This window comes from Amaranthus tricolor, chromosome 6 (genome assembly GCF_026212465.1).
Source record: "Amaranthus tricolor cultivar Red isolate AtriRed21 chromosome 6, ASM2621246v1, whole genome shotgun sequence".
Taxonomy (NCBI): Eukaryota; Viridiplantae; Streptophyta; class Magnoliopsida; order Caryophyllales; family Amaranthaceae; genus Amaranthus; species Amaranthus tricolor.
In genome coordinates, this window is record NC_080052.1 from 25,679,499 (window position 1) to 25,704,127 (window position 24,629).

General features: G+C 29.5%; 2 protein-coding genes across 4 annotated transcripts; both read left to right on the forward strand.

Annotated features, from left to right (window-relative positions):
* The first annotated feature begins 1,264 nt into the window (after positions 1-1,264).
* Positions 1,265-9,981, forward strand: LOC130814490 (60S ribosomal protein L18a-2-like). 2 transcript variants are annotated; one of them, XM_057680574.1, is made up of 6 exons: positions 1,265-1,560; positions 4,299-4,374; positions 5,046-5,160; positions 7,066-7,181; positions 7,278-7,341; positions 9,460-9,981. In XM_057680574.1, the coding sequence occupies exons 1-6, from the start codon at positions 1,332-1,334 to the stop codon at positions 9,799-9,801; spliced, it is 942 nt and encodes a 313-aa protein (XP_057536557.1). In that variant the 5' UTR covers positions 1,265-1,331; the 3' UTR covers positions 9,802-9,981. The 2 variants fall into 2 exon arrangements, with proteins under 2 accessions (XP_057536557.1, XP_057536556.1); XM_057680573.1 differs by lacking the exons at positions 1,265-1,560; positions 4,299-4,374; positions 5,046-5,160 and adding an exon at positions 6,792-6,908.
* A 5,988-nt stretch (positions 9,982-15,969) lies between these two features.
* Positions 15,970-23,751, forward strand: LOC130814491 (cytochrome b561 domain-containing protein At4g18260). Of its 2 annotated transcripts, XM_057680576.1 has the most exons (5): positions 15,970-16,034; positions 16,576-16,639; positions 17,825-17,989; positions 21,918-22,066; positions 22,877-23,751. In XM_057680576.1, the coding sequence occupies exons 3-5, from the start codon at positions 17,840-17,842 to the stop codon at positions 23,220-23,222; spliced, it is 645 nt and encodes a 214-aa protein (XP_057536559.1). In that variant the 5' UTR covers positions 15,970-16,034; positions 16,576-16,639; positions 17,825-17,839; the 3' UTR covers positions 23,223-23,751. The 2 variants fall into 2 exon arrangements, with proteins under 2 accessions (XP_057536559.1, XP_057536558.1); XM_057680575.1 differs by lacking the exon at positions 15,970-16,034 and having other exon boundaries at positions 16,413-16,639.
* Positions 23,752-24,629: the final 878 nt, after the last annotated feature.

Sequence of the window (24,629 nt, forward strand, 5' to 3'; positions counted from 1 at the left end):
ATACAATTGTATATAACCCTAACTGCAATATGTGTAGGCGGCTAGCGTTATTTACGTCCCACTAAATTTTATCCCGTCACAGCTAACATAATCAAACAAGATGATAGTTTTATAGGGCTTTTTTTATGCTCATGCTCTTCAAATGTAGGAATAGATAGTTATGTAAAATGTTATTATAAAATTCCACTAGATTGTTTCAATATTTTAGAATGGTGTAAAGAAAAAAGATAAAATTTTCAATTTTATTAAGAATCGCAAAGGATATCCTTGCAATTTCGGCTTTCACTGTTATGTCGAAGTCTCTACTTTTAGTACAGGTATGAGAGTGCTTGATGAAAATAGATCTCGTCTTGCTCCACATGCTATATAAAAATGTGTTTGCAAGAATTATTGAGATCAAGCTAATATCCAACACACAAGGACTCATGAACAATGATGATCAAGACGATGATGATCCATGGATCAGGAGGAGAGGTAGCGGAGACATGGAACCAAGTAAAAGATGATGACGAAGCAATGATAATCTATCGAGTACGATGGATACATCAGCATCATTAGCACGAAAGATTAGGGATACATTGAACCAAGTAAAAGATGATGACGAAGATGAAGATTTGGATTTCGTAATTCATACAACACCTTTATTTTATTATATATTTTTAAATTTTTTCCTAAATCACAAGATTGCATGCAATTTTGAATACTAGAGGGAAACATTGTTATTTGTATTACCTATGGTTAATTAAAAGTTTATAATATTGTATGAAAAAAGTTAAAAAGTTATTTTATCTAGGTGTATTTTTTATTTTATCTAGATTTTAATTGTAAATGAAAATTTGAGATTTTATTAAAAAAAAGAACAATTTTTTCCAATACATATAAAAATAAAGGTTAAATATAAATTACTAGATAAAAGTAGAAAAAATATTTATAGTCTCTCGAGAGACCGTCTCTTTGAGAGACGTATCTTAAGTTCAGCCCCTTAAAGATTAATGCCTACTTACCGTGTTCTTAATGCTTATTTACATTATGCTTATCGTATTCTTAATACCTATTTTTAATATCTTAAATGCCTACTTATATTATTCTTAATGCCTACCTATAATATTTTAAAAATATATAATGGGCCAACATAATTAGAGATAGTCTCTCAATAAAACTGTCTCTCACAAGAATTTGGGATTTAGATTTTTAGATAAATTTTCGTAAAATAAATAAAAATAATTAAATATCCTCCGACTAGAAAAGGTACTAGGTCTTCCTTTTTACGGTGATAGAAAAAAAAGGAGGTATTGAAGATCGTGGCAGATAGAGTAAGCCGATCGTTGGAGATGACCGAAAAAGACCGCAACGGAACGACAAGCACATACGGTGCGACTGCTCCGCCCCTACCACCAACACCACCACCGCAACAACAATACGAATATGGAACATTTCAAGGTGTTGCTTCTTACAGTCAACCACCGTCTCAACCTGTTGTTGGTTTTCCGCAACCTACTCCACCTCCTGGTGCTTTCATCCCTTCCTCTTACTATCCTCATGCTTATCAGACTGTTCCTGGTAATTGCTATTCTATTCTATATTTTTTACTTTCGTTTACATTATTTTCCTGGGGAATTTGAGATATGATTGAGGGTAAATTTGATTATGGCTGTATTCTTTTATTGGGTTATTTTTGATTTTATGAAGGAAAATTGTTGCTGTTGAATGATTTTTATCCAATTCCCTCTTTTATATGTGTAAATAAAAAGTTGGGGCTAAATCTGGTTCATAGTTCTTCATCCTATATGGCTATGTGGTTATTTTGTATTAATTGCTACATACCAATTCCCACATACATATATATTTTTATCATCTATGAGCTGATAATTGGATTAATAAATCTGGGTAAATCTGATAAAGTATACCCAACATGAGTTTGTCATTTTAATTCGTATGAGTTTCTGGAGTGATCAAGACAGTTTAGAGTACAAAGATGGATTCATAGATGGGCTATATAGATTAGTGCTAATCTTGCATCTTTATATATATTGAGAATTTGAGATTGGGCGTGGATTTAGGTGTGGTCAAGGTGTGTATGGATTAAAGAAAGTATCTAGGTGGTAGAAGCCTTATTCTGTAATTTAAGTTTGTCAAGAGAGAAAATTTGAGTTGAATTTAAGGACAAATAACACAATGTCTGACAATTACTTATTTTTCTATGCTTTTATTTAATATCTTCAATTTTGTAATGTGGAAATATGCAAAGAATTGTTAAGTGAAAAGATGAAATAAGGAGATACTAGGGAGGGGAAATTGTCCAACAATGCAAGATCTTTGTGAACATAGCCATATAGGTTTGTTTTACCTCCACTGTTTCTCTGCCTTGGTGCACTTTTGAAATTAGAAGTCTTACCTTGTTTGTACCCTGAATTAAGCAAATAACATTATTTTATTACCTCAATGCCATTGAGTATTTGAGTGGGTTAGATGTACGCAACCTTTTGTTAGTACAATGAGATTGTTTTTGATTGACCTTTGAGCCTTGATAGCAAAAAGCATTTGCAACTAACATAAGTAAGAAGTCCATATGATTTAATAAATCATTTTAATATGTTCCATAACCAAAGACTAAAAATCTTTGCATCCTAATTTCAGTGATTATCAATTTTGAGTTTAGATTCCTTTATTTGTTTCTAACATAGCTAACCCTTCAACAGTTTCTTATATCTTTATTAAATTTACTCCTTGTTGTTGGCATTGGAGAATTACATCATACTATTGAGGAGGCATTCTATACACCAAACACTTTGGGTAGATTTTAGCGAACAATTCCTTTATTTGTGATAGGTTTTTATAGTTATGAAAAGTCTGAAGGTTTGGCTTGTCGAGGTAACAATCCACTTTCTTTTGTTCTTTTTAGGTATTTTTGCAAGCCTGAAGGCTTATGTTACCAAAAAAGCAAAGTTCAAACAACTCTTAAAACAGTTACTTTGACTGCAGACACCCTTTAATATCTACTCGTTGATCTTGTGGGATCGCTCCCCTTAGTATTTTTATTTTTTTTAATTGGGCAAGGAAATTGTTAAGGGCTAGAAAGGAGGATATATATGTAGAGATCTAGCGGTCCATCTTTGCACAATTTATTAATGGAGCATTCTCACATGGATAACTAACAATGGAAAGTGAAGTTATATTTTCTATAACTGCGTCTTGTGGATGTGGTTCCAACTCCTAAGTTTCTTGGAACGAGCTTCGAGATCTGTTTCTTTAGGAATGTAAAATAGGGTCTTGTCTGTTAATTAGGTCTTAAAATTGATTTTTCAGTCTGTAGTTGCTTCCTCTAGTTTACTTTGCCTTCCACCGTTAAACATTTCCTGCCTAGTTCTCTTGTCTTCATTTGCATTTTTCTTTGTTATTGACATTTTCTATCAAAATTTGGTGTATGTTAAAAAGGGCTCCCAACAAAAAGATAAGATAACTGCCTGTGTAGATGTCTCCATATATTTTTCCTAGGCTTTTGTTCTGTTTTATCATAATATACATTTCCTTTATTACTGTTCTCATAAAATTGATATTGTATTACAGCTCCTAAGCTTGATTGTAAAGTCCTGTATGCCCTCTTTAGATTACCGTACTTATCTTGAAAGTGTGATGAACTCAATAAAAGTCCTGTGTAATTTACAGCTTCTCAAGTTGCTAAACAATAGGCACATCAGGAAAGTCAATGAAAATTCTGTTATATTATTTCTGAGGTGGAAACTGTTAAGAGATGTTTCATTTTGCAATAAATAAAGTTGTATCAAAAGAGAGAAGTAGAATGAAAGGTATCATGTCATTGCTATGAGTACCAAATTTCGAGTGTATTGGACTGCTTCTGCTTGAGTATCCTGAGCTTTAAGCATTTTGCTGTACATTTTAATTAAAAGGTCTGAAGGTTGAAAGTAACCCTCGAAACAAGTTCTGTTGAATCGTAATGAAAAGTTGTGCTGTATATGTAGGACAGTAATTTTGAATGACTTTTGAGTTAAAAAAGGATTTTTGATTTGGAGAGTTCAACTTCATACATAGATATACATTTTGTTTATTTGATGTGTCACATCTTTGAGAGAGAATGTACATAAATACACTTATAATTTCTTTTCACTTTTATCATTAGCAATTATTTTTTTTAATAAATTTACATTGTGAAAGAATGTACAATTTAATGCTGCTTCGGAGACCTTTTTTTCCCCTTTTGCTGGGGTTTATTTGATGTGTGATGTGTCACATCTTTGATGAGGTGGCCTGCTTATTGACCCTTGGCTTCTCATTGTAAGGTTATGTTGTAGCTGAAGGAAGACCTGTGAGGCAGCCAAGGTTTTCTTGCTGTGGAATTGGGCTTGGTTGGTTATTGTAAGTTTACTGCCTTTTATTTTGGCTGTTTTTTTAGATTGTAACAAACTTATATTTTCATAAAGCGATTAACTTTTCTACTCCTTTTTGGTCACGGAGCTTGTGCAATTGAATCAAGGATCGAAATACTGCAAACATAATGTTCATTAATATGTTAGTAATTAGAATAGTGTAAAGCTTGAAAAAGTATTACAATGGTTTGTTAGACGCATTTAAGGATTATTATGATGTAATTCATGTGAGTATCGTAAGTTACAACCCACTAAATAAATAGATTTGATTGGTTTTATGTTCAGCTTGATCCTGATTCCAGAAGCTTGCTTATCAATCAGACTGAACTTGTAATCTCAATGAATCAGTATTTATGAAATTATTCCAACTATGGACTCTAGAATAGTTCCAACCTTATTGGGTAACTTTCAAACTTGCCATTTGGATTTTTTTGATTGGATATCATTTTTTAATATTGGTTTACGTGACAAATAAAGTTGATTAACATGTCATCTTTAACCTCTTAAAAATTAATTAAACTGAGTAACTTGTCATTTTTGAATATTACATATCTTTGAAAATTTTATTTATATATCTTCTTACTCACAACTCCGTGCATTGCGTGCATTGCACGGGTTTTTATACTAGTTTTATAATATAATTGATCCCTTTTTTTCAAGGTTTATTTCCGGTTTCTTCTTTGCGGGCATACCCTGGTATGTTGGAGCCTTGATTCTACTTTGTGGTAGCGTGGATTACCGAGAAAAACCGGGACTTGTTGCTTGTATGGTAGCTGTAAGTCCATGACTACTACACTTTCTATTTCATTCTTTATAATATTTTGCTTAAGTGAGTCTTCATCATGGGAAAATCTTAATCTGTATTTTGATTCTTTCATCTTTTAGCATCCGTTTTTTTCATCTCTTCATCTTCTCACGCAGTCTATATTGGCCGTGATTGCTATTCTTTTCGGAGTAACAAATGATTTTGATGACTGGTGATGCTCGAGATTGAGGAAATGAAGATGTACATCCTGCCTTATCGTGTGAAGCAATAGATGCCGTCTTTGTTTGTATTTGCTGAAGTTTTCCAACGGAAATCGTGGTTTGAATTAGTTCGTACATGTTTTTCTCGTGGATGGTATATATGTGTTCATATGGATCTTGCAAATGTTTGGTACTTGTTTAGCTGACTGACTTAAAATACTCTGTACAGTTTTGCATCTCCTCATTCATGTAATGCTGGAAGAATATTAAAATGTGAACTTAATTATTCGGAAAATAACATAGATATCTATTCTTTCGAAGCGATAATCAATAAAGCTTAGGCGAAGTTTTTTTATGGTGTACCCGGAAAACAACCATGGTAAATGATAGAAGGGCGAGAAAAAAGATTTGATTTCATAAAAACGATGATGGCACGGTCGATCCATCGTAAACACGACACAATAATCCCTCAAGAATACGACATGGATTAGAAATTTTTTTAACCAAGATCAAGTATAACAAACTAATGAGCCCACATTACCACTAAATGACTCAATCCAAGCTAAAATTATTGGACCATGCAAAACCTAAGAATCAACTCAAAAAAACTTTCAAATGAAACATCCTTATATTAACATAAGAAGACATTGGAGTTATCAAACACAGTAAGGACATACTTGTATTGAGTGTAAATATTTAAAAAGAAAGTAAAATAAAATAATTCAATAAAAGGTAAGTGGACGTGAATTTAAAGGGGCAGATAAAGAAGAAGAAAAAGGAATATGATCAACTTTACCCTTGGCATATTCCTTTATATAAATATTCGATATCAATATACCTAAAAAAAAGATGATATGTATCAGTGATAAAAATAGTAATAATAAATTTCTTAAAATGAATAATATAATAAATTAATAGGAGTAATAAATAAAATAAAAAAGGATCAAAAGGACAAAACACACACATAGTATACATTTGTAAAGCATGAATTGTGTCAGAATAAAGTCGCATAACTTGTAGTATGAGGTAATCTTACCACAAGATGCGTTCCATCCTTGAAAAAGTCCAATCAATTTAAATTACAAAAAAAGTCAAATAAAGTACATTAATTCTCTATTGAGACCGTCTCTTCGTGAGATTATTTCAATTGGGTCAACCTAAACTAATTTTTTTTAAAAATATACATTTACATTTATTTATTTATATTTTTTGAAAAAACATTTTTCTATACGTGGGTGTTCAATTTTCATTTTTTTAATATGTTCTTATTAATAGACCATTTGTATGGACTCGTTTCACGATAAGACGGTATTATAAAAGACGGTCTGAATAAAGTAATGGGCAAGATGCAATGGGTTTGGGCTTTTTGGGCTACAGGCCCATTACTCAGGATTGCATGATCCAACATCTTAGGGTTTCAAAATCGTTTTTATTCCGAAGTGGTGATGTATAAATGCAACAAAACCCCTAATTTCACTCTTCCCCAATCCAGCAGCTAAATCTTTGAGAGTGAGTGCGGGAGAGTAATTCTTCTCATCGGAAATGGTTCAATACAGAGTAAGAATCAATGCATCACATATCTTATTCATTACATTCTAATTTTCTTCTCCCTTTTCGTCATTTAGATAATATTTATATTTATTCACATTTTGTATATTTCTAATTTTAATTTCTCTAATTTCTGAGATTTATGTATGTGAATAATCGGAAACAGTTCCATCAATACCAAGTTGTTGGGAGGGCTCTTCCTTCTGAGAGAGATGAGCATCCAAGGATCTATCGTATGAAGCTGTGGGCAACGAATGAAGTTCGTGCAAAATCCAAATTCTGGCAAGTTTTTCCTTTTTTTTTTTTTTTTTTTTTTTTTCTTTTTGCTGATTTGGAAATGAACTTTTAAATGGAGATTTTCAATTGTTATCTTTACAGGTATTTCTTAAGGAAGCTGAAAAAGGTTAAGAAAAGCAATGGTCAGGTCCTGGCCATTAATGAAGTAATGGATTCGATCTCTTTTTTTCATTTTCTTGATTTATTGTTGTTCATATGCGAGAAAATCTCCACTAGGCGTTCCAGGATGTGAATCTATTATACAAGATTAAAACTTTAAATGGATACTCTAAATACTGGCTATCTTATTTGATTATAGTGATATAAGTTTTGTCTTCTTTGATAGTAGCTATATTGGTTTAATTTTATCTTAAATTTATGCTCTTTAAATGTTAGGTAAACTTAGATTTAGAGAATTATAATATGTTATCCCGTTGTTTTTTGTTTTTTTTTTTTTTGTGAAGGGCAACACTGCGTTGATGTTTACTGATTAATGGGCAAAAAAGATTATTGTTTGTCATTATGTTTTAATTTTATGTTGTTTTTGATGATGTGTTTGGTGGTTGGCAATGAATGTTGGGGAATGTTGATAATAATTTAATGTAATTTAGCTAGGAAAATTACTTGACAAGGTGTACGATCATTTTGTTCTAATCTTTTTCCCTTCATGAAGTCCATTCCTATGGTAATCTCGTATAAAGTGGTAATGGTAAATTATGAAGAAAATTATGTTTAAAGATGTGTGCTTTATTACCATGAGAACGGTATACCACATTTCATTAAAATTTACCTTAAAATTTATTTTTGTTACCACTGTTGGATACTGAGCACAACCAATCAAATGGACCGTTTATTTCGTGTAATTGTGTTGAAGCTTTTTTTTTTATTTGCTTTCTTAGTTTATCGTGAGGACTTGTCTAAATTAAGATTGCATTACATTTTACACGTTTGATGTTTAATGGTTGTAGTTTCTTTGTTATAATGAATTTTGAATAATGCAATTGGTCTGCTGGATGCTTGTCATTCTTCTGTGTTCTTTGCACATACCGTTGAAGTCACTCATGAATTGGTTTGATCATGTGTTAGTTTTATACCCTGTGTTGGAAGGTGCTGGAATTTAATGAATGAGATACTTATGTTGAAGGACATTCTATTTTCTTAATGAGATTTTGGATTTTGGTTTGGGTAGCTCAAGCTTTGAATTATGTATCTATAGTTTGGTATTATTCTAGTTTCATGTTTTGAAAGACATTGCATCAAGATAGTTTTATTATGGTGAGACCATCTTTATTGGGCTGGCCCAAGTACATTTAATTTGTTAATGTGATCACTTATAATTTTAAAGTGATCAATTAGAGAAACTGACATGGATCCGTCACATGGTGAGATCAGTGGCGAAACTTGACTAAAATTTTTGGAGGGGCAGAGATTTACAATGTACAGCAAGTTGTTTCGACTATCTTTTTGTACCTAAATATATAATAAAAAATTTCATATTTTTTCGAACATCCCATTAAATTGTTCTTGAATGTCACATGAAAGTGAATAATTCTAATTTAAAAAAATTAAGGCTTTAGATACATACTTCCTCAGTTCCTAGCTATTTATTTGCAAAATTTTTTTTTGACAGTCTTCTTCATTCAAGCCTATTTAATATATTGCGGATAATAAGTAAGAACAAATAAAATCAAGTGGGATTTTATTTGAATCGTCTCGTAGCATATTTTCATATCATTAATTTTTATTATTTTTAATTGTGCATAACTCATGATAAAAGTGATTGAAATAGTGTATTATATTGATGCGTATAAAAAGTAAAATGTTGCAGTTATAATAAGAGGGAGAAGGCAAATATTAATTATTAATAAAATAATACCAAAAACTAATCAGTAGTCATATTAGAAAACAATGAATGAAATCATCCTGAAAGTATTAGAATTGCTTTATAGGTATAGTATACATTAGTTAATAATACAAATATTAGGTTAAAAAATTATTAAAAAAAAAATTCATTCCAAGATCTCATGGGGGCAAAGCCCCTTTCCGCCCCTATTATCTTTTGCTTTTGGGTGAGACGGTCTCATATAAGACGAACTGTTTAAAGATCGTTTTGGCTTTTAGTAGGATTTTTTTTGCACATCAGGAACTGAAATTTCAAACATTGTAATTGTGAATTGTGATCAAGTGTTTACCTTCTTGGAGTTGCTGATGTGATCAAATCTTATGCAATTCAAATACAATAGTTTTGTATGGTTTGAATTAATTTATTGATTTGCTATCTCAGATATATGAGAAGAACCCAACTGTGATCAAGAACTACGGTATCTGGCTTCGTTACCAAAGCAGAACCGGTTACCACAACATGTATAAGGAGTACCGAGACACAACCTTGAATGGTGCTGTTGAGCACATGTACAATGAAATGGCGTCTCGCCACAGGGTTAGGGCCCCATGCATCCAAATCATCAAGACAGCTACAGTTTCTGATGAGCTTTGCAAGAGGGAAAGCACAAAACAATTCCACAGCCAGGACATTAAGTTCCCGATGGTGTTCAGGAAGATTAGACCTCCAACCAGGAAGCTCAAAACAACGTACAAGGCATCGAAGCCTAACTTGTTCATGTAAGGGCACATCTCTTCTTCAGGATTCTAGTCAGAGACTTCAAAATTTTTGTCTTGAGACCATATTTGAATTGTTAAGCTTGCCCGTGGATTTATGATAGTTTATTGCGAAGAAGATACGAGACTGTTCAACATTTGTTGTTTTGTCCACCTTATACGATCATTTACTGGTTTTTTATCGTTACCTGTTTGATGGCTGGTCCTTTGCGTAGATTTGAAGTAAAATTTGTTTTTCGTCCATCAGATCCTGCTAGTTTTATTCATGATGATTATCTCTAGTAGTCTATCGTCTAACGGTATCTGATCCAGTGCTTTGGCACTTACAAAGAGAGTTAGGATAAATGAGGCTCTTATCCGATCCTAATGTATATGTCCCGAAGCATTGAAGAGACCTTGTTGGTGTACACTATTCCCTTTTGTGGTCATGCCATTTCCAATCACAATCTTTGTGATACATGGTCTTACTTTAGTTTTAAGTTAATGCAATTACAATCTTTGCGATATGTAAGCTAATGCTATTTTTAAAGATAGCAGTATCGGAGACTCGTAGTACAGAAGTATGTTTGGCCAAAGCAAGTTAATCAACTTCCTTGTGGCTTCTTAAGCTCTCCATTGTACAATGGAAGGTAAAAAGGACAAAATGGCCTTCATATTTGGCCAAGAAAGAGCCTATGATAAAATTTGGATTGGACTTCAATTATAATGTGCATCTTAACCACTTAGGTAGTAGATGAGCAAGTGGATGTCCTTAGGAGTAGGTAGGGTAAGAAGACAAGTCGGGTTATATATTTCGGGTTGGTTTGTAAACGGTTTTTTATCCATACTATTCTTTAGATAGTTGTAAATCGTTTTTAAATTCGAGTCAAATCGGATTTGGTTATAAGGTCGTGTAAATTTGAGGTTATCGATTCTATTTTGAAAACCTCTTGTAGGAAGGAAAGAAAAGAAAAGGAACGAAAGATACTATTCACAGAAAATTCGTATTATTCTCCATTGAAATACAATGAAATTAAAGCAATATAATTTTCTTTTACAGAAATGTCGTCACCACTTTTTAAAATCTCATTAACATATTTTTTTTCTCTTTTAATATCAGTTGCACATTTCAAATGCAAAGGCAAAGTCAAATTTTAGGTATCGAGAAGCAAAATTTTTTGTATCACAAAAATGGTTTTAGATAAGGAGGTCGAAATTACCATTGTTTCAGGGTATTTGATAATTTTTATTATGTCATAGTCAAATTGGCAAAAAAATTTAAATTGTAACTTAGAACTAAATAATTTACGGGCCTACATTTTTGGTGCTTTTTTTAAGATGGGTCATAATTAACTTTCACAAATCACAATTTCATTCCAATATCTCAAGACTTAACCAGTTCTTAATATCAGTATCAACTCCTCTTATCACATTTTATTAGTGTCAACTAATTGATTAAACTATTTCAATACTATTTATTTAGATATAAGATCAACCAACCCTTTCTCAAAAGAGATTATTAAAGATCAAAAAAGATACTAAAAGTGTAAAACCGTTTGTTAGTGGATTAGTTAAGATGATTAGAGTTAGTGTTAGAAACCGACAAGGCTCACATGGTCGGACAATCTATAGCAGTAGTTACAACTTACTAATGGAAATCGCAAATGGGTAATCATAAGATGAGATTGTCAACATTGAACTTGCACTAAGCCACTATCCATGATAATTGTTGCTCCCTGTGTCCTACGAGATTGTCACACTTTATTTTAGTGTATCAAAATTTAAAATATTTTTACTTTAGAAAGTGTTTTTAGTATTTTTTTATAGTTAATATTCATATTTTTTTTTATCTTAATTTAAATCCTATCCACACCATCTAATGATCTCTGCCAAAATTGTATGAATTACTTATACCGAAATAAGCGTGTCAATTATAAATAGTGCAATCCCTAAGGGACGAGGCAAGATCATTTACGTCAATAAAGTCACTACTACTAGCGTTAGCGTACCATGATCAATATCACTTTTTTATTTGAAAGATCAGAAAATTTCAATAAATAAAGAAAAAATAAGATTAAATCTTATTATAACTGATAAGATTTAAACCTTTATCAGCATCACTTTATCTTAATTGTTAATCAAAGATAATCTATCTTTCTTGCATATAAAATTACCAAGAGATGAAGCCACATAAACTATCTAGGTTAGGGCGGAGGATGTTTTCCTTAGGCCCCAATAGAGAAAACAAAAATCCCATTTTTAATATTTTATAGAGAAAAATAAGTTTTAGTATTTTATATGTTTACGCTATAATTAGTGCTTTTGCATTAGAAATGCTTATAAAGTTTAGTAATTTCATATGAATAAAATTTGATGTATTAAGACATATGCTTTAATATAATAATAACAAAGAATATATTTTACGATTCTTATATTTTAAATATCTTTGAGAATCTAATATTTTAATTTATTTTTATTCATTATATGGTTCCTCACATAATTAAAATTTGAAAGCAACTTAATCACATTAAAATAATAAAGTATTTTTTATTTAAGTTTGATATTAAATTTGTCTGTATATAACTAAAATCTCAAAAGCAAGTTTGGATATAGATTATTTCATTATGTCGCGCAATTGTGTAAACATTAGAAATATTTAGTCTTTTTTTACATGTATCTATTGATTACCTAACAAGAATCAAATTTATAACCGTTCAACTTAAGTACTCCATCACCTTGGCAAAGCAAACTTAGTTAATTACTAACAATAAATTGATATTGTGATCATTAGTGACCTATTAAGAGGCTTGAGAGAGTACATGCCCCGTTATAATAAATTCTACTTAAACTATACTTAATTTCGTTGAAAAATTGTAAATCATATGTCACCACCCTTCTAAATTTATAATTATTTTCATCTAATTATTATTATAATCAATTTTAAATTCATAAAATTAAAAATATAAGTTCACTACTAATTTGTAAGATTACATGTGAAAATGAAAGGTAAAGGTCTAGTCCCAATTGAGAAATGCTATATTGGTTACGTCTATGTAGTAAGTGGTTTCTAGATCCCACATTAATTCCCACAACCCCCCAAAAAAATAGTCAAGTGGTGCAAATCACAAACCCAAGATATAGCAACAAAAACTAGGAATAATCAGTGCGTTTTATTGAAATTGCAATATTTATTTCAAAAAAATCTCATATTGATAGTCAATAGGGTGAATTTAAGGGCATTTAATGATTTTAATTGATTATTTTTGGGCCTTAGATGAAATATAAAAAGACACTTGTATAAGTAAAGTTTCGATTCTTTTTTTCTACAACTATACATTATATAATTTCTCTTTTTTTCATCACATCAATGTCAAATAAATGTACAAATTTAAGATCATATAATACTAAAGTACTTATACACAAACTAATTTTTAATATTAAAGATTTACTCAATTTGGACTCCTTTATAAGCTAGGCCCTAAACGATTACACCTTAAAACTACCCTTAGGAACGGCCTTTTTGATTGAGAGCATTCAAATTATATGTATAAAATTACATACTTAAAGATACTAATATATGTGCTAGTTAAGTAAGTGAGTTAAAACTTTACTATGTGATTGCATTGACTCAAATTCAAATCTCCTTAAAAAAAATTTTTAAAAATTATCTTCATTATATAATTTTGTTTTGTTTTAAATTCGCTCCATGTGATATGAATGAAAGATAGGAGTTTGTGATCGACAAGGGCTAAACAGAAATGAGTGCGTGGGTTGGTGAGCATTGACAAGCTGTGCTGTGTTGTGAAGGCTTTTTTGGGTGCGCCTGACAATTTAAGCAGATCACAAATACTTCCCCTCTTCCATAAAAAATGCAAACAATAATCCCAAATTTATGAAAAGTAGATAAAATTATATTTTTACAGAAAATTAGAAAAAATATGTAAATGAAATAGTCAAATATATGGATGAGAATTAAAGAAAGAATATGAGACATGGGCAAAAATAATAATGAGTTAAATTCGATAGAATAGACAAAAAATTCACAAATTCTTGAATGAGACTGTCTCATAGTGAGACCATCTCAATTAAACTGACCCATATATATTTAATGCTGATTAATTACAATTTTAAATTAATCAATTATTATAGGTTAATTATATAAGTTTGTCTCACAACGAGCCCAAAAAAATTAGGTAAAATTAAAAGACAAAAGAAAGTATATGTTGAATACTATGCCGATGACCATGACTACCTAGTGCTCAATTCTTCCATTCAGATTTTGTTCATCAAAAATGCTACTTCCTCTATCCAGTGGGCTCTGCACGAGTTTTTTTAGTCGTATTAATTAATGAGAATAATAATGGAAATGTAATATAAATATAAATGTGAAATTGTTGACAACTTTAATAATTATGCTTGTACTTTAATCATTTTATTTTCTTTATAAAATTTATTACCATGAGAATAACATATGATATATTTGCATTACAAATTATTCTAATTACCATTTATAGATAAAATAAAAAGAAAGATATTGAGACCCTTACCCAACACTCTTATCATATTGGTGCCTTAGTGTTACCTCATCTTATTGCATTGCTCTATACTATTACTCTTTCCACTAACGTTTTTATAGTCATAGTGCTCAATGCTCATTCCATAAATTGACTAAAAATCCATTCTAGAAGTTCAAGAATTAAGTTTTTGTTTTAATTGGAATAGGTATTATTTTTTTATGAGAAATTTGAATTTAATTAGCACAACTTTTTAATAATTTTTTTTAGCGTACTTTATATTAAAATAAATCAGTAAATGAATAAAATAAAATCTACTCTAAAAGTTGCATCAACACGTCTTTAATGTGAAATAAAACTAGTTTTACGAATTGATCATATCTAATTAATAACTTTTAGACCAATAGAATAATATGTCAAGGAATTATTCAACCAAATGTTTAAACTTATGATCGAGGCTTTATGATATATTATATACTCTAACACGCCTTCTAACACTTAAACCCTTTGAGCAAGAAGTGTAGATGTAATACAAAACCATTTCCCTTTGAATTTGAGGGTAAGATTTGAACCCATCTCTGATACCATGTTAAGGAGTTGATGCAACGAAAAACTTAAGCTTTTAGCCGAGTTAATCTCTTGGCATATTAGAGTATATAACATATTATGGGACCTCAACCATAACTTCTAAACTTTTGGTTGAGTTGATTTTTTAAGATTATCTCAAAAACAATAAATAAAGTAGTCATCAAATAAATTTTAGTTATAATATTTTGCTATCATTATACTAAAAAAAACGCTCACATCTTAATCTGAAATGATAAAAAACACTACCAAAATTGAAACATAAAATTAGCCTTTTTGCGGTAAAAGACAACGTCATTTGTCATTGGTTTTGGTTAGGAGTATTGTATTGGTTGTTCATGTATTTGCTAAAAGATAAAACGAATTGTTAACTAATTACAATATCTTTTGGGTTCAATCATCTTTTTAGTTTTTGACATTTGCTTAGTGCCTTTAATCATCTATGGAAAATCTTTGATAGCTAGAATTACAATGGACCTATCTTCATAATTTTTTTTAATCATGAAAAAGAAGTATTAGAAAACCATTATTTCATCCATCCTATTATGAACTACTTTGTTATATTTTATTTTTTTACGCAATCATGTAAATATGTAATTTTGAATATTTATATTTTAAATTATACTTTACTAAAAATTATAAAAATTTAATATTATAAATATATATGCGATAAGACGATTCAAACATCTTAAAGGTAAAGGTAAAGAACATTTCCAATATTCCGTATAAGGCAGGGTTTGGAATTGAATAAAGGTTTTTTCCTGAAATATGCAGACAAACTATACCTGTTCCCCTCAAGGAGGGAGTATAGAGAATGCACGTAGTCAAGAAACCCCCAGCTGATACCTGCGCCTAGTAAGGATCGAACCCCAAACATCACTTGACTATATTTCTTCGTACACATTACGTTTATTGTAACGAGTAATTTGAAATGGAGGAAGTTTGTTCCATTGTATCCATAATCCCAATGCAACCCAAACACCAACTTTAACTTTTGGTTAAGATTTAGTTGACATGGTACTATAAATTTAGATCACATGTGCAAATGAGCAAATATTATTCCACGCTTTCCAAGCAAAACACTCATCAACAAATACGAGAAGAATATATACTGTATTCATACTTCTAATCAATATTTATCGTACTTCACAAACTAAAAAAGGTAAACACTAACATTATTGATTGTTATTTTTCTAGCTATAAAATCAATCATTATAATAAAGAATATCCTTGTGTGAATTACGTGTTGATCTTAAATTTCTCTGCTGTCTACTGATAATAAAAATCAAACTTCTATCACAAACGTTCACAAAAATATAATAAAAAAATTGGTAATAATTATTAAACTTTCACAAATTTTTAAATGAGATGGTCATCTCTATTATAGCTAGACTGATTACTTACAATTTAAAGTGATGAATAAAAAAAATTAACTAATTATATGAGTTCGTCTCATACAAAACGAGTTTTAAATCTTTTATTTCTATTATACAAAAGATGACTAGCAAGCCGAGAGTCCTTTATAAAGCTTTATGAGAACCTATAATGGCAGACTTGTGTGTTAACTTTTTTTAACATCATCTCTTTGTAATATACTCTGAAAATTAAGAAAAAGCATAAGAAGCTACAAAAATGGTGTCATTTAAAAAGAAATTACCATTTATTGTGATATCGTCTTCTATCCTTCATCTTCCATTTTGTAGTTGCTCACCCCTTAGAGAAGCACTCCCAGCTTTCAATCACTTCAAACATGATAATCTCAATTCTGTAAGTTTTTTAATTTAGATTTTATTATTTTCTATTTACCACCTAATTTCTGTTAACGATCTTCAAATGTGACTAAGTTTTACTGAGCTGGTTGTCACTAATTTATCCTTCACCCTTTCTTTATCCATTAAGACCGCCAATAAGCAATAAAAAATTCACATATAAAGTTATTTTGGTTGTAAAATCGAGTCTTATTTCAGTTGAAGAGTAAGTATCATTTATCATTTTTTTTGTAAGATTTTGAGTTTAATTCTTACTTAACCCATTTTCTAAAAACAAGTATAGTATCTTAATTAGCTAGTAGGTTCACTTGATGTTTAATTTTAAGAATCTTGTTAAAGGAATGCCTTTCATTTGTTGATAAAGATAAAAAATGATTTGAAATAGAAATAATTAAATTAGAATTTTTTAAAAATTTTGTCAAAAATAATCATTAATTATATTATCTAGTATTATATTTAAAATTTATCGGCAAATTGTATATCAAAAACATATTTTATCTTTATTAATTATCTAGTAGTAGACTGCTCTCTAAAATTGTTTGTCAACTGTTGCCTTTTAATATTTGACGTTGAAAATGGGGCATTAGCTCAAATTTGACAACACAAAACAATGTGTTATATTTTATAAATCAATTACCGAATTAATCATATATCATTAGCACTTAATTAGGAGTGTCGATATCGAATTTTTATATTTTAAAAACGACGCATAACATCATCATATAACAAAATTTTAAAATAAATCACTTTCAAACTAATTTGTTAGGAATTAACGTTATTAGTATGCTCTTCTTATATTTTAGTAATATGTATAATACAATCATTTAAAGTACTGTTATTTTACATTTATAATTAAAAGCATACATGCTATAATTATCAATCATAAAAACAATGTTAATTTATATAATAAAGTTTTTAAATTATGAGTCGTACTTATAACTATTACTCAAAATCAGCTCGTAGTGTGATTGCATTTTTATTTGTTAATTCCTTATCAATTTTCTTTAGAGCAAGTTTTATAGAGTGTCTAAATTTATAAAAATGAGTAATTTAATACTTAATTTAAAATAGATATTATAATTAATCTAGTTAAATGATTTCAGTTTAATATTAAACCGTCTCATAATAAAACAGACTATTTAATCACACAAAATGATCCATGGTACATGTGTTGATTTTGCAGCAATTAAGCCCAAAGATGGTATATGAAGTAACAATACATGGGGTTCTTCTATGGGCATCCATGGGATTCCTTATGCCTTTAGGGATACTCATCATCAGATTTTCCGGTAGAGAGCAGTCTACTACTCGACTCAAACTCTCTTTTTATTTCCATCTCATTGTACAGGTCAGACCCCTAATCCATAAACATTTCCTATGCTTTGCTACTAAATTTCATTTATTAAATATATTCTTTTGCATGGTTTTAGTACGTGAAAAAATTACATTTTTTTAGAGGGTTATTTGACAAATAACTCTTATTAAATGGTTAAGTCAACTTTAAAGTCGAGTATAAAGATATTTGGTAAAAATTAGTTTTAGACAATTAATTGTTTATCAGAGAAAAAATGTGTTAAAAAACCAAAATCTAATGAAAAATAAAAAGTTACTAATATTATTGACTTTTTTATTACGATTATTAGAAGACAACTTTTCAAATCAATTTAAAAATCATTTACTAAATATTTTTTTTTTTTGCTATTTGACCTATCAAAAAATGTAAATCTAAAAATAAAAAAAATAATTTCACCTATACATACTATGTCAATTTTTATCCTCAGACAGAAGAAGAAGAATAATCTAGCTAAGATCCATAAAATTTTGAATTTTAATAGTATGTTTTACTCCCTCTTATTCGCCTTAAGAGTCTCATTTGACTTTTCACGAATTTTAAGAAAAGTCAAAAGTGAGACCCTAAGGGTAGGAAAGAGAGTGGTATTATGGATTTTTAATGTAAGGGAGGAAAATTAATATGGGTAATGGAGGGTATAATTGAAAATAGGATAAAACTACTAAGGGCATAAAAGTCAAAAATCCATACCAAAAATAGAAATAGAACAATTAAGGTGATTTGACCATAAAAAGAAATGGGACATATGAGGAAGTATTAATTTGGTGCACTTCTTTTGCTAAATGACTATGTTTTGTTAGCTCAAAAAAAGAAACTTTGTGTTGTACATAATCATTGCATTCACCAACCTTCACTATGCAATTTTAATAAAAATAAAGGAATCAAATATAAAGATAAAAAAAGTAGTATCTTAAATAGTTTGACTAGTTGTAAAAGTAGATAGTGAATGAATTTAGTTCAAATTACTCATCAATCTACTCAACTTGGGTCGTCCACTCACACTGATTCATCCTCCTAAATTTCTTAAAAGCAACATTGATTGATTAGGTTACTTCTTACCTATTTGATTATCCATAATAAATGGTAAAAAGATTGATGAAAAATTAATGTGTTTTAAAATCAAAATTTCTTAACAAGTTTAATAAAATGATCATTTTGGTTATATGTCAATCATCTCATCATCTTTATTAAATTTTGTTTCACTGTATTATCATTTGAAAATGTGATATTTGATGACAAAGAAAATTTGTGAACAAAATTTTTTTTAGGATCAAAATTTCATTATCCAAAGAATAACATGATATATTTTTAAAAATTTAAAATATAAATTATTTTTCTCATTACTACAATTTAATACTAAAAATCAAACGATTCAGTTGACTTTTATCAAATTTTAATGATTGATATAATTATTTAAGGAATGAGCTAATCTTTATATTTCTGTCCCTAAGACATTGTTACATTTTCTCTTTTAGTCTGTTTCATTTACTTTTCTACAATTAAGAAAAGTTTCTACCGCTTTTTTTTTATTATTATCTACACATTTTAAATCTTCTTTAATATCATCAACACAATCAAATGGTCCCACACTTGTTAATCTTTGTGCGAAATCTCACTGTTGCAATTTATTAGGCACAGAGGGAGTATGTAATTTCATAAATCAGCAACATCATTTTAGAAGGACAAATTAATTTTAAAAATCTCAACTTTAATAAAGAGCTTAAATTATAAAATCTCAATATTGTGTTTTTATCGAAAATCTCAACGTTAAGGGTATTTTAGTTTAAAATCTCAACACATGTGACATCATTTTATTGGTTCGTGTATATTTTTTTCTTTTAAATTTTTTATAAAAATTTTTTTTTAAAACAATATATCAAAATTGAGATTTTTGAAATAAGATGCTTTTCAAAGTTTTAGAGATTTAGAATTGGAACACTTAAAATTAGAATTTTTAAAATCAATTTTCCTTTAAACATGAGCAATAAACCCATTTAATTATAAAATGAGCAAGCGCATAATACACAACAATAACAAAATACCAATCTCTCAACTCTTATCTTAATTCACAAAAATTGTGGTAGGTAAGGTTACATGAATATATAAGTCCTAGTGTTGTCTATATGAATTTTCAGTTTTTTTCTTTTATTTTGATTATCTATCATCTCAATATTATGTAACTTTACGATTTATTTGGTAATAGATATTAGGGGTAACGGACGTTTGATCTTTTTAGTTTTATCTCATGTTCTATTCATGCTCTTAGGGGTTATTTCAACCTTATTTGCTCCCTAACAACATAAAAATAACAGTATAAAATAATTAGAATAATTTACTCATAATTTTATTTTCTAGAATCAACGATCGAATTTTGTTTTAGTTGGGGAAAAGGAAATATTTTTTAAAAAATATCATAATTTTGATTTTCATATAGCTCTTCCAACCTACTCTAAAAAAAAAAAAACTATTTTTTAGAAGCTTTTTAATTTGACCATATTCTAATACCTCAATTGCATATCACAACTATTTTTGTCAAAAATATTCAAACAAGGGAGGTCCCTTTATATTTTGATGTTTATTTCATCAATTGGTCTATTTTTAAATTAAACTAATTAAGTAAAATTAGCTAACAATCCATTTTCAAAGAAAACTGACGCAAAAAGTTTAGCTAGTTTGATGTACTCAATAATTGTAATAGTGTTTCATACTCCATGTATGTATGAGTGATGTTAATTTAGTAATACATGTATAAATGATCAAAGCTTAGTGATCAAGGCAAAACGATGACAGCTATATCAAATATATGTAGTACTATCATTCATGCATGCATTAATCTATCATGGTACCTGGTGTATTCCAACCATAAGAGCTATGGTTAAAATCTGAGAGGGAAGAAAGGTGACTGAAATAGTTGTCAAAATCGTTACGATGTTAAGAACTTAGATGAACGATACAAACAATAATGAACAAAACAATGTTTGATAATGTAAACTAAGCAAAGAGACACAAAGATTTAAGGAGGTTCACCCAATGATGGCTACGTCCTTCGTCGTGTGTAGTTTCTGTTTATATTATATCAATGGAGTATAAAATACTCTTAAAAATGAAGTATTACAATTATGTAAGAGATAAAAACAACAGGCTATGTGTTTGGCTTAGGGGTTGTATTTGATGTGTGTTTGAGTGAATATGAGAGCTCTATATATAGTACTAAGTACATTAATGTCAATTGCTCACTGAATACATGATTAATATTGAATAATAAATTATATGAAACAGCTCCAAGAACTTGAAAGGTCGAAAAACAGCATCCTAGGCACATCAGAGGATCCGCTCGACCGGAACAGAGAGCTCGCTCGGTCGAGCGAGCTACAGACTCCTTCTGGATGCATTCTGTTTGACCGCTCGACCAACCAAAAAAGCTCGCTCAGTCGAGCGACCATCAGGCTTCCTTTGTCAGAATTCTGTTCGAGCAAGCATCTATCAAAGCCCTTTGCACTTCTTCATTATTCATCATTAACACCAATAATTCCCATGAATACTCTTCCACAATAAATCACACTTAAACACTACAATCATTAAGTTAACAACTTAATCTCCCACATTATCACACACATTGGATTCCAAACCCAAGAGTCATACATAAATGCACTCATCAAATGTGCACTCAAGTCACATAATTCATAACAGCAACAACCGATACCCATAATAGAAGATGTGACCATGTATTAATCTGATCAAAAATTTAAAATACTCCTACTTTGGGTCATAGCATTATATATTTATATTCCCTCCGTCCTACTAACATTTTTCTATTTCTATTTTAGACAGTTCATTAACATTTTATTTCTATTTGTTGTTATATTATCTTTTCAAGTAGTCTCAAGTAGTCTCAATTTCTAATGGTCATGGGTGTCAATTGCAGATGTTGTCAGTATCAGTTGCCACGATGGGAGCAATTATGTCAATCAAAACTTTCGAGAATTCTTTTAACAACAACCATCAAAGAATTGGTTTAGCACTTTATGGAGCCATTTGGGTTCAAGCTATCATTGGTTTTTGTAGACCACTTAGGTAATTACTACACTCCATCCCTTATTTTGAGTTTACATTATAGGTGAAATTAGGGGATGACTCCGATCCCTTTAAATTTTAAATTTTCTCTTTTATGTTATTAGTTATAAGATATGTTTATGAATTTTGGCGGCCCCTTAAAAAATTATAATCTAATCTGGTTTTTTAGCACACTTCCATCTAATTTTATCATTAATTTACACCATATGACTTAAAAAATTTCCCCTTAAGATATAATCGCTCTAAATGATAATTTGCCACTTTTTGTAGGTTAGGTTTAGATATTGATTTGAAATAATAATTCGATAACAAACTAAGAACGTTTCCTTTTACATTTTGCCAATACATCCTTATTATATTCAAATAGATTTATTTTAACTAGAAAAATAATATGATAATAAAAAGTTTTGGGTTTAAAATAATTGATTTAGGTTCGGCTAGTGTATAATTTTCCTAATAAAAAAATACTACAACTATCTTGACACAACAAATGATTGAGAATTATTATTTTATTTTATTACCCAATAAAATTAAGTGGCTCCTAAGTTCCACATAAGATGTACGCAACTTCACACTTATCAATGATAAAACTAATAAAACGGCTATTTCCGATTGACAACGCTTGATAGATAATGTCACGTGCAACTTCGTATAATAATAAGTGCACATGATTAATTTAATAGGTCATTTTTACTTTATTTATTATAATCTGAAATCAGATATTTTTATAGGACTTTTGATTATATATCATTTAAAATTTTAACTTACATGTTTATTAATTAATTAATTAATTAATTAATTTCTGTACAGAGGAAGCAAGAAAAGGAGCATATGGTATTTCCTTCATTGGGTAATAGGAACAATAATATGCATAGTGGGAATTTTGAATATATATACAGGATTAGAAGCTTATAAGAAAAGAACAAAAAGAAGTGTGACTCTTTGGAAGGTTCTATTCACAGCAGAAATATGTTCCATGGCTTTCTTTTATCTTTTTCAAGATAAATGGGATTACATGCAAAAGCAAGGTCCTTGTTTAAGGGATAATGGTGGTCAAGTTAGTCCTTCTGATGATCCTGAAAGCTCTATTAATGATAAAGATTTGTGGAGGGAGCCTTGTTCTAAAGTCAATGCCCTTAAAAATTTGTTTAATTAATTATTATTATTATTCGACAGTCTGTTTTATTTATTTTGCTTTTTTTATTTTCTGAGGTAAAATTTTTAGGAGATAAAGTAGTAAAATGGATAAAACGGAAGAATGTTAATTAAACATAATAAAAATTGTTTATTTTTAAAACAAACCTTTTAATTTATAAATCTTGATTTAAAGATGAAGAAAATGTGTAATATTAGGAGTGGAAGTATTTGGTAATTAATTTAGTGAATTTTTATTTTATTTTATTTTATTTTATTTTATTTATTTATTTTTTTTTGGAGAAGTATTGTCAAGGAAAATTTGTATCACTTAGCATAGAAAATTTTCTAGATATAATATTAATGGTTATGGGGAAAATCAATATATGACTTCCCTTCACGATATGATTGTTGAAAGTGTTTAGTTGATGAGGATTACTCAATTACTCATCAATATGTTTTATTTGTAATTTTTTACTAAAATAATTATTGTTGCTTGAGAGTTTTGTTAATTTTGTATAATAGGATCAATGAAATGCATACATTTGGTTTGAGTTGTGTCAATGAATTAGATTTTTTAATTATTTTCTCGCAAGGCGATTAGGACACTTGTCATTATGTTTAATGATTGTTTATTTCGTTTTTATGTGATTATGTTTGTCTATTTAAGCCCTATTGTTGGCATATAAAACATTATGAAAATTCCACGTGGAATCTTGAGGTTTTGGAATTTCCACGTGGTAATCAAATCTCTTAAAAAATCCACGCGGTAACCCCAAGGTTTACCAAATTGTTCCACTACGGTCTTTTTGCATATAAATCATTAACAAACATTAATTTCGAAGCTTTTAAGGCTGTTATACGCCTGTTTAAGCGACTCACTATTTCAAATGCCATCAGTATTGACCTTTTCCCCCGAAACCTAAACCCTAACTCTACCATCTTTGAATTTGGGGGAAAAAGTATGATTCGGATGAAAAATGATAGAGTTAGGGTTTATGTTTTGGGGAAAAAGGTTGGAACTAATAGCATTTGAAATGGTGAGTCGCATATATAGGCATACAACAACCTTAAAGCTTCAAAATTAACGTTTGTTAATGTTTTATGTGCAAAAAGATTACTGTAGAACTATTTGGTAAACCTAAGAGTTACTGCGTGAATTTTTTAAAAGTTTTAGTTACCATATGAAAAATATAAAGATGTTAGTGTTCATGGGAAAATGTAAAAAGAGAAGATGGACAAATAATGCATTTGGCCCTTTTACTTTGTAATATTTTTAATTTGACTAATATATTTATCACTTTCTTAAATTCTTATTCATATGACCACACATCTCTATCTTATCAATACAATTTAATTATCCTCACTAATTTCTTTGATATTATAATAATTGTATGATAATTACTATTTTATGGGGACAAACAGACTA

What these genes read in the sequence shown, in the direction of transcription:
- LOC130814491 (XM_057680575.1), top strand. Translation starts at nt 16,505, where the DNA reads ATGGTGTCATTTAAAAAGAAATTACCATTTATTGTGATATCGTCTTCT. An exon ending in AACATGATAATCTCAATTCT is followed by an intron (nt 16,640 to 17,824) that starts GTAAGTTTTTTA and finishes TTGATTTTGCAG; the next exon opens with CAATTAAGCCCAAAGATGGT. An exon ending in ATTTCCATCTCATTGTACAG is followed by an intron (nt 17,990 to 21,917) that starts GTCAGACCCCTA and finishes TGTCAATTGCAG; the next exon opens with ATGTTGTCAGTATCAGTTGC.
- LOC130814490 (XM_057680574.1), top strand. Translation starts at nt 1,332, where the DNA reads ATGACCGAAAAAGACCGCAACGGAACGACAAGCACATACGGTGCGACT. An exon ending in TGCTTATCAGACTGTTCCTG is followed by an intron (nt 1,561 to 4,298) that starts GTAATTGCTATT and finishes TCTCATTGTAAG; the next exon opens with GTTATGTTGTAGCTGAAGGA. An exon ending in ATTGGGCTTGGTTGGTTATT is followed by an intron (nt 4,375 to 5,045) that starts GTAAGTTTACTG and finishes CTTTTTTTCAAG; the next exon opens with GTTTATTTCCGGTTTCTTCT.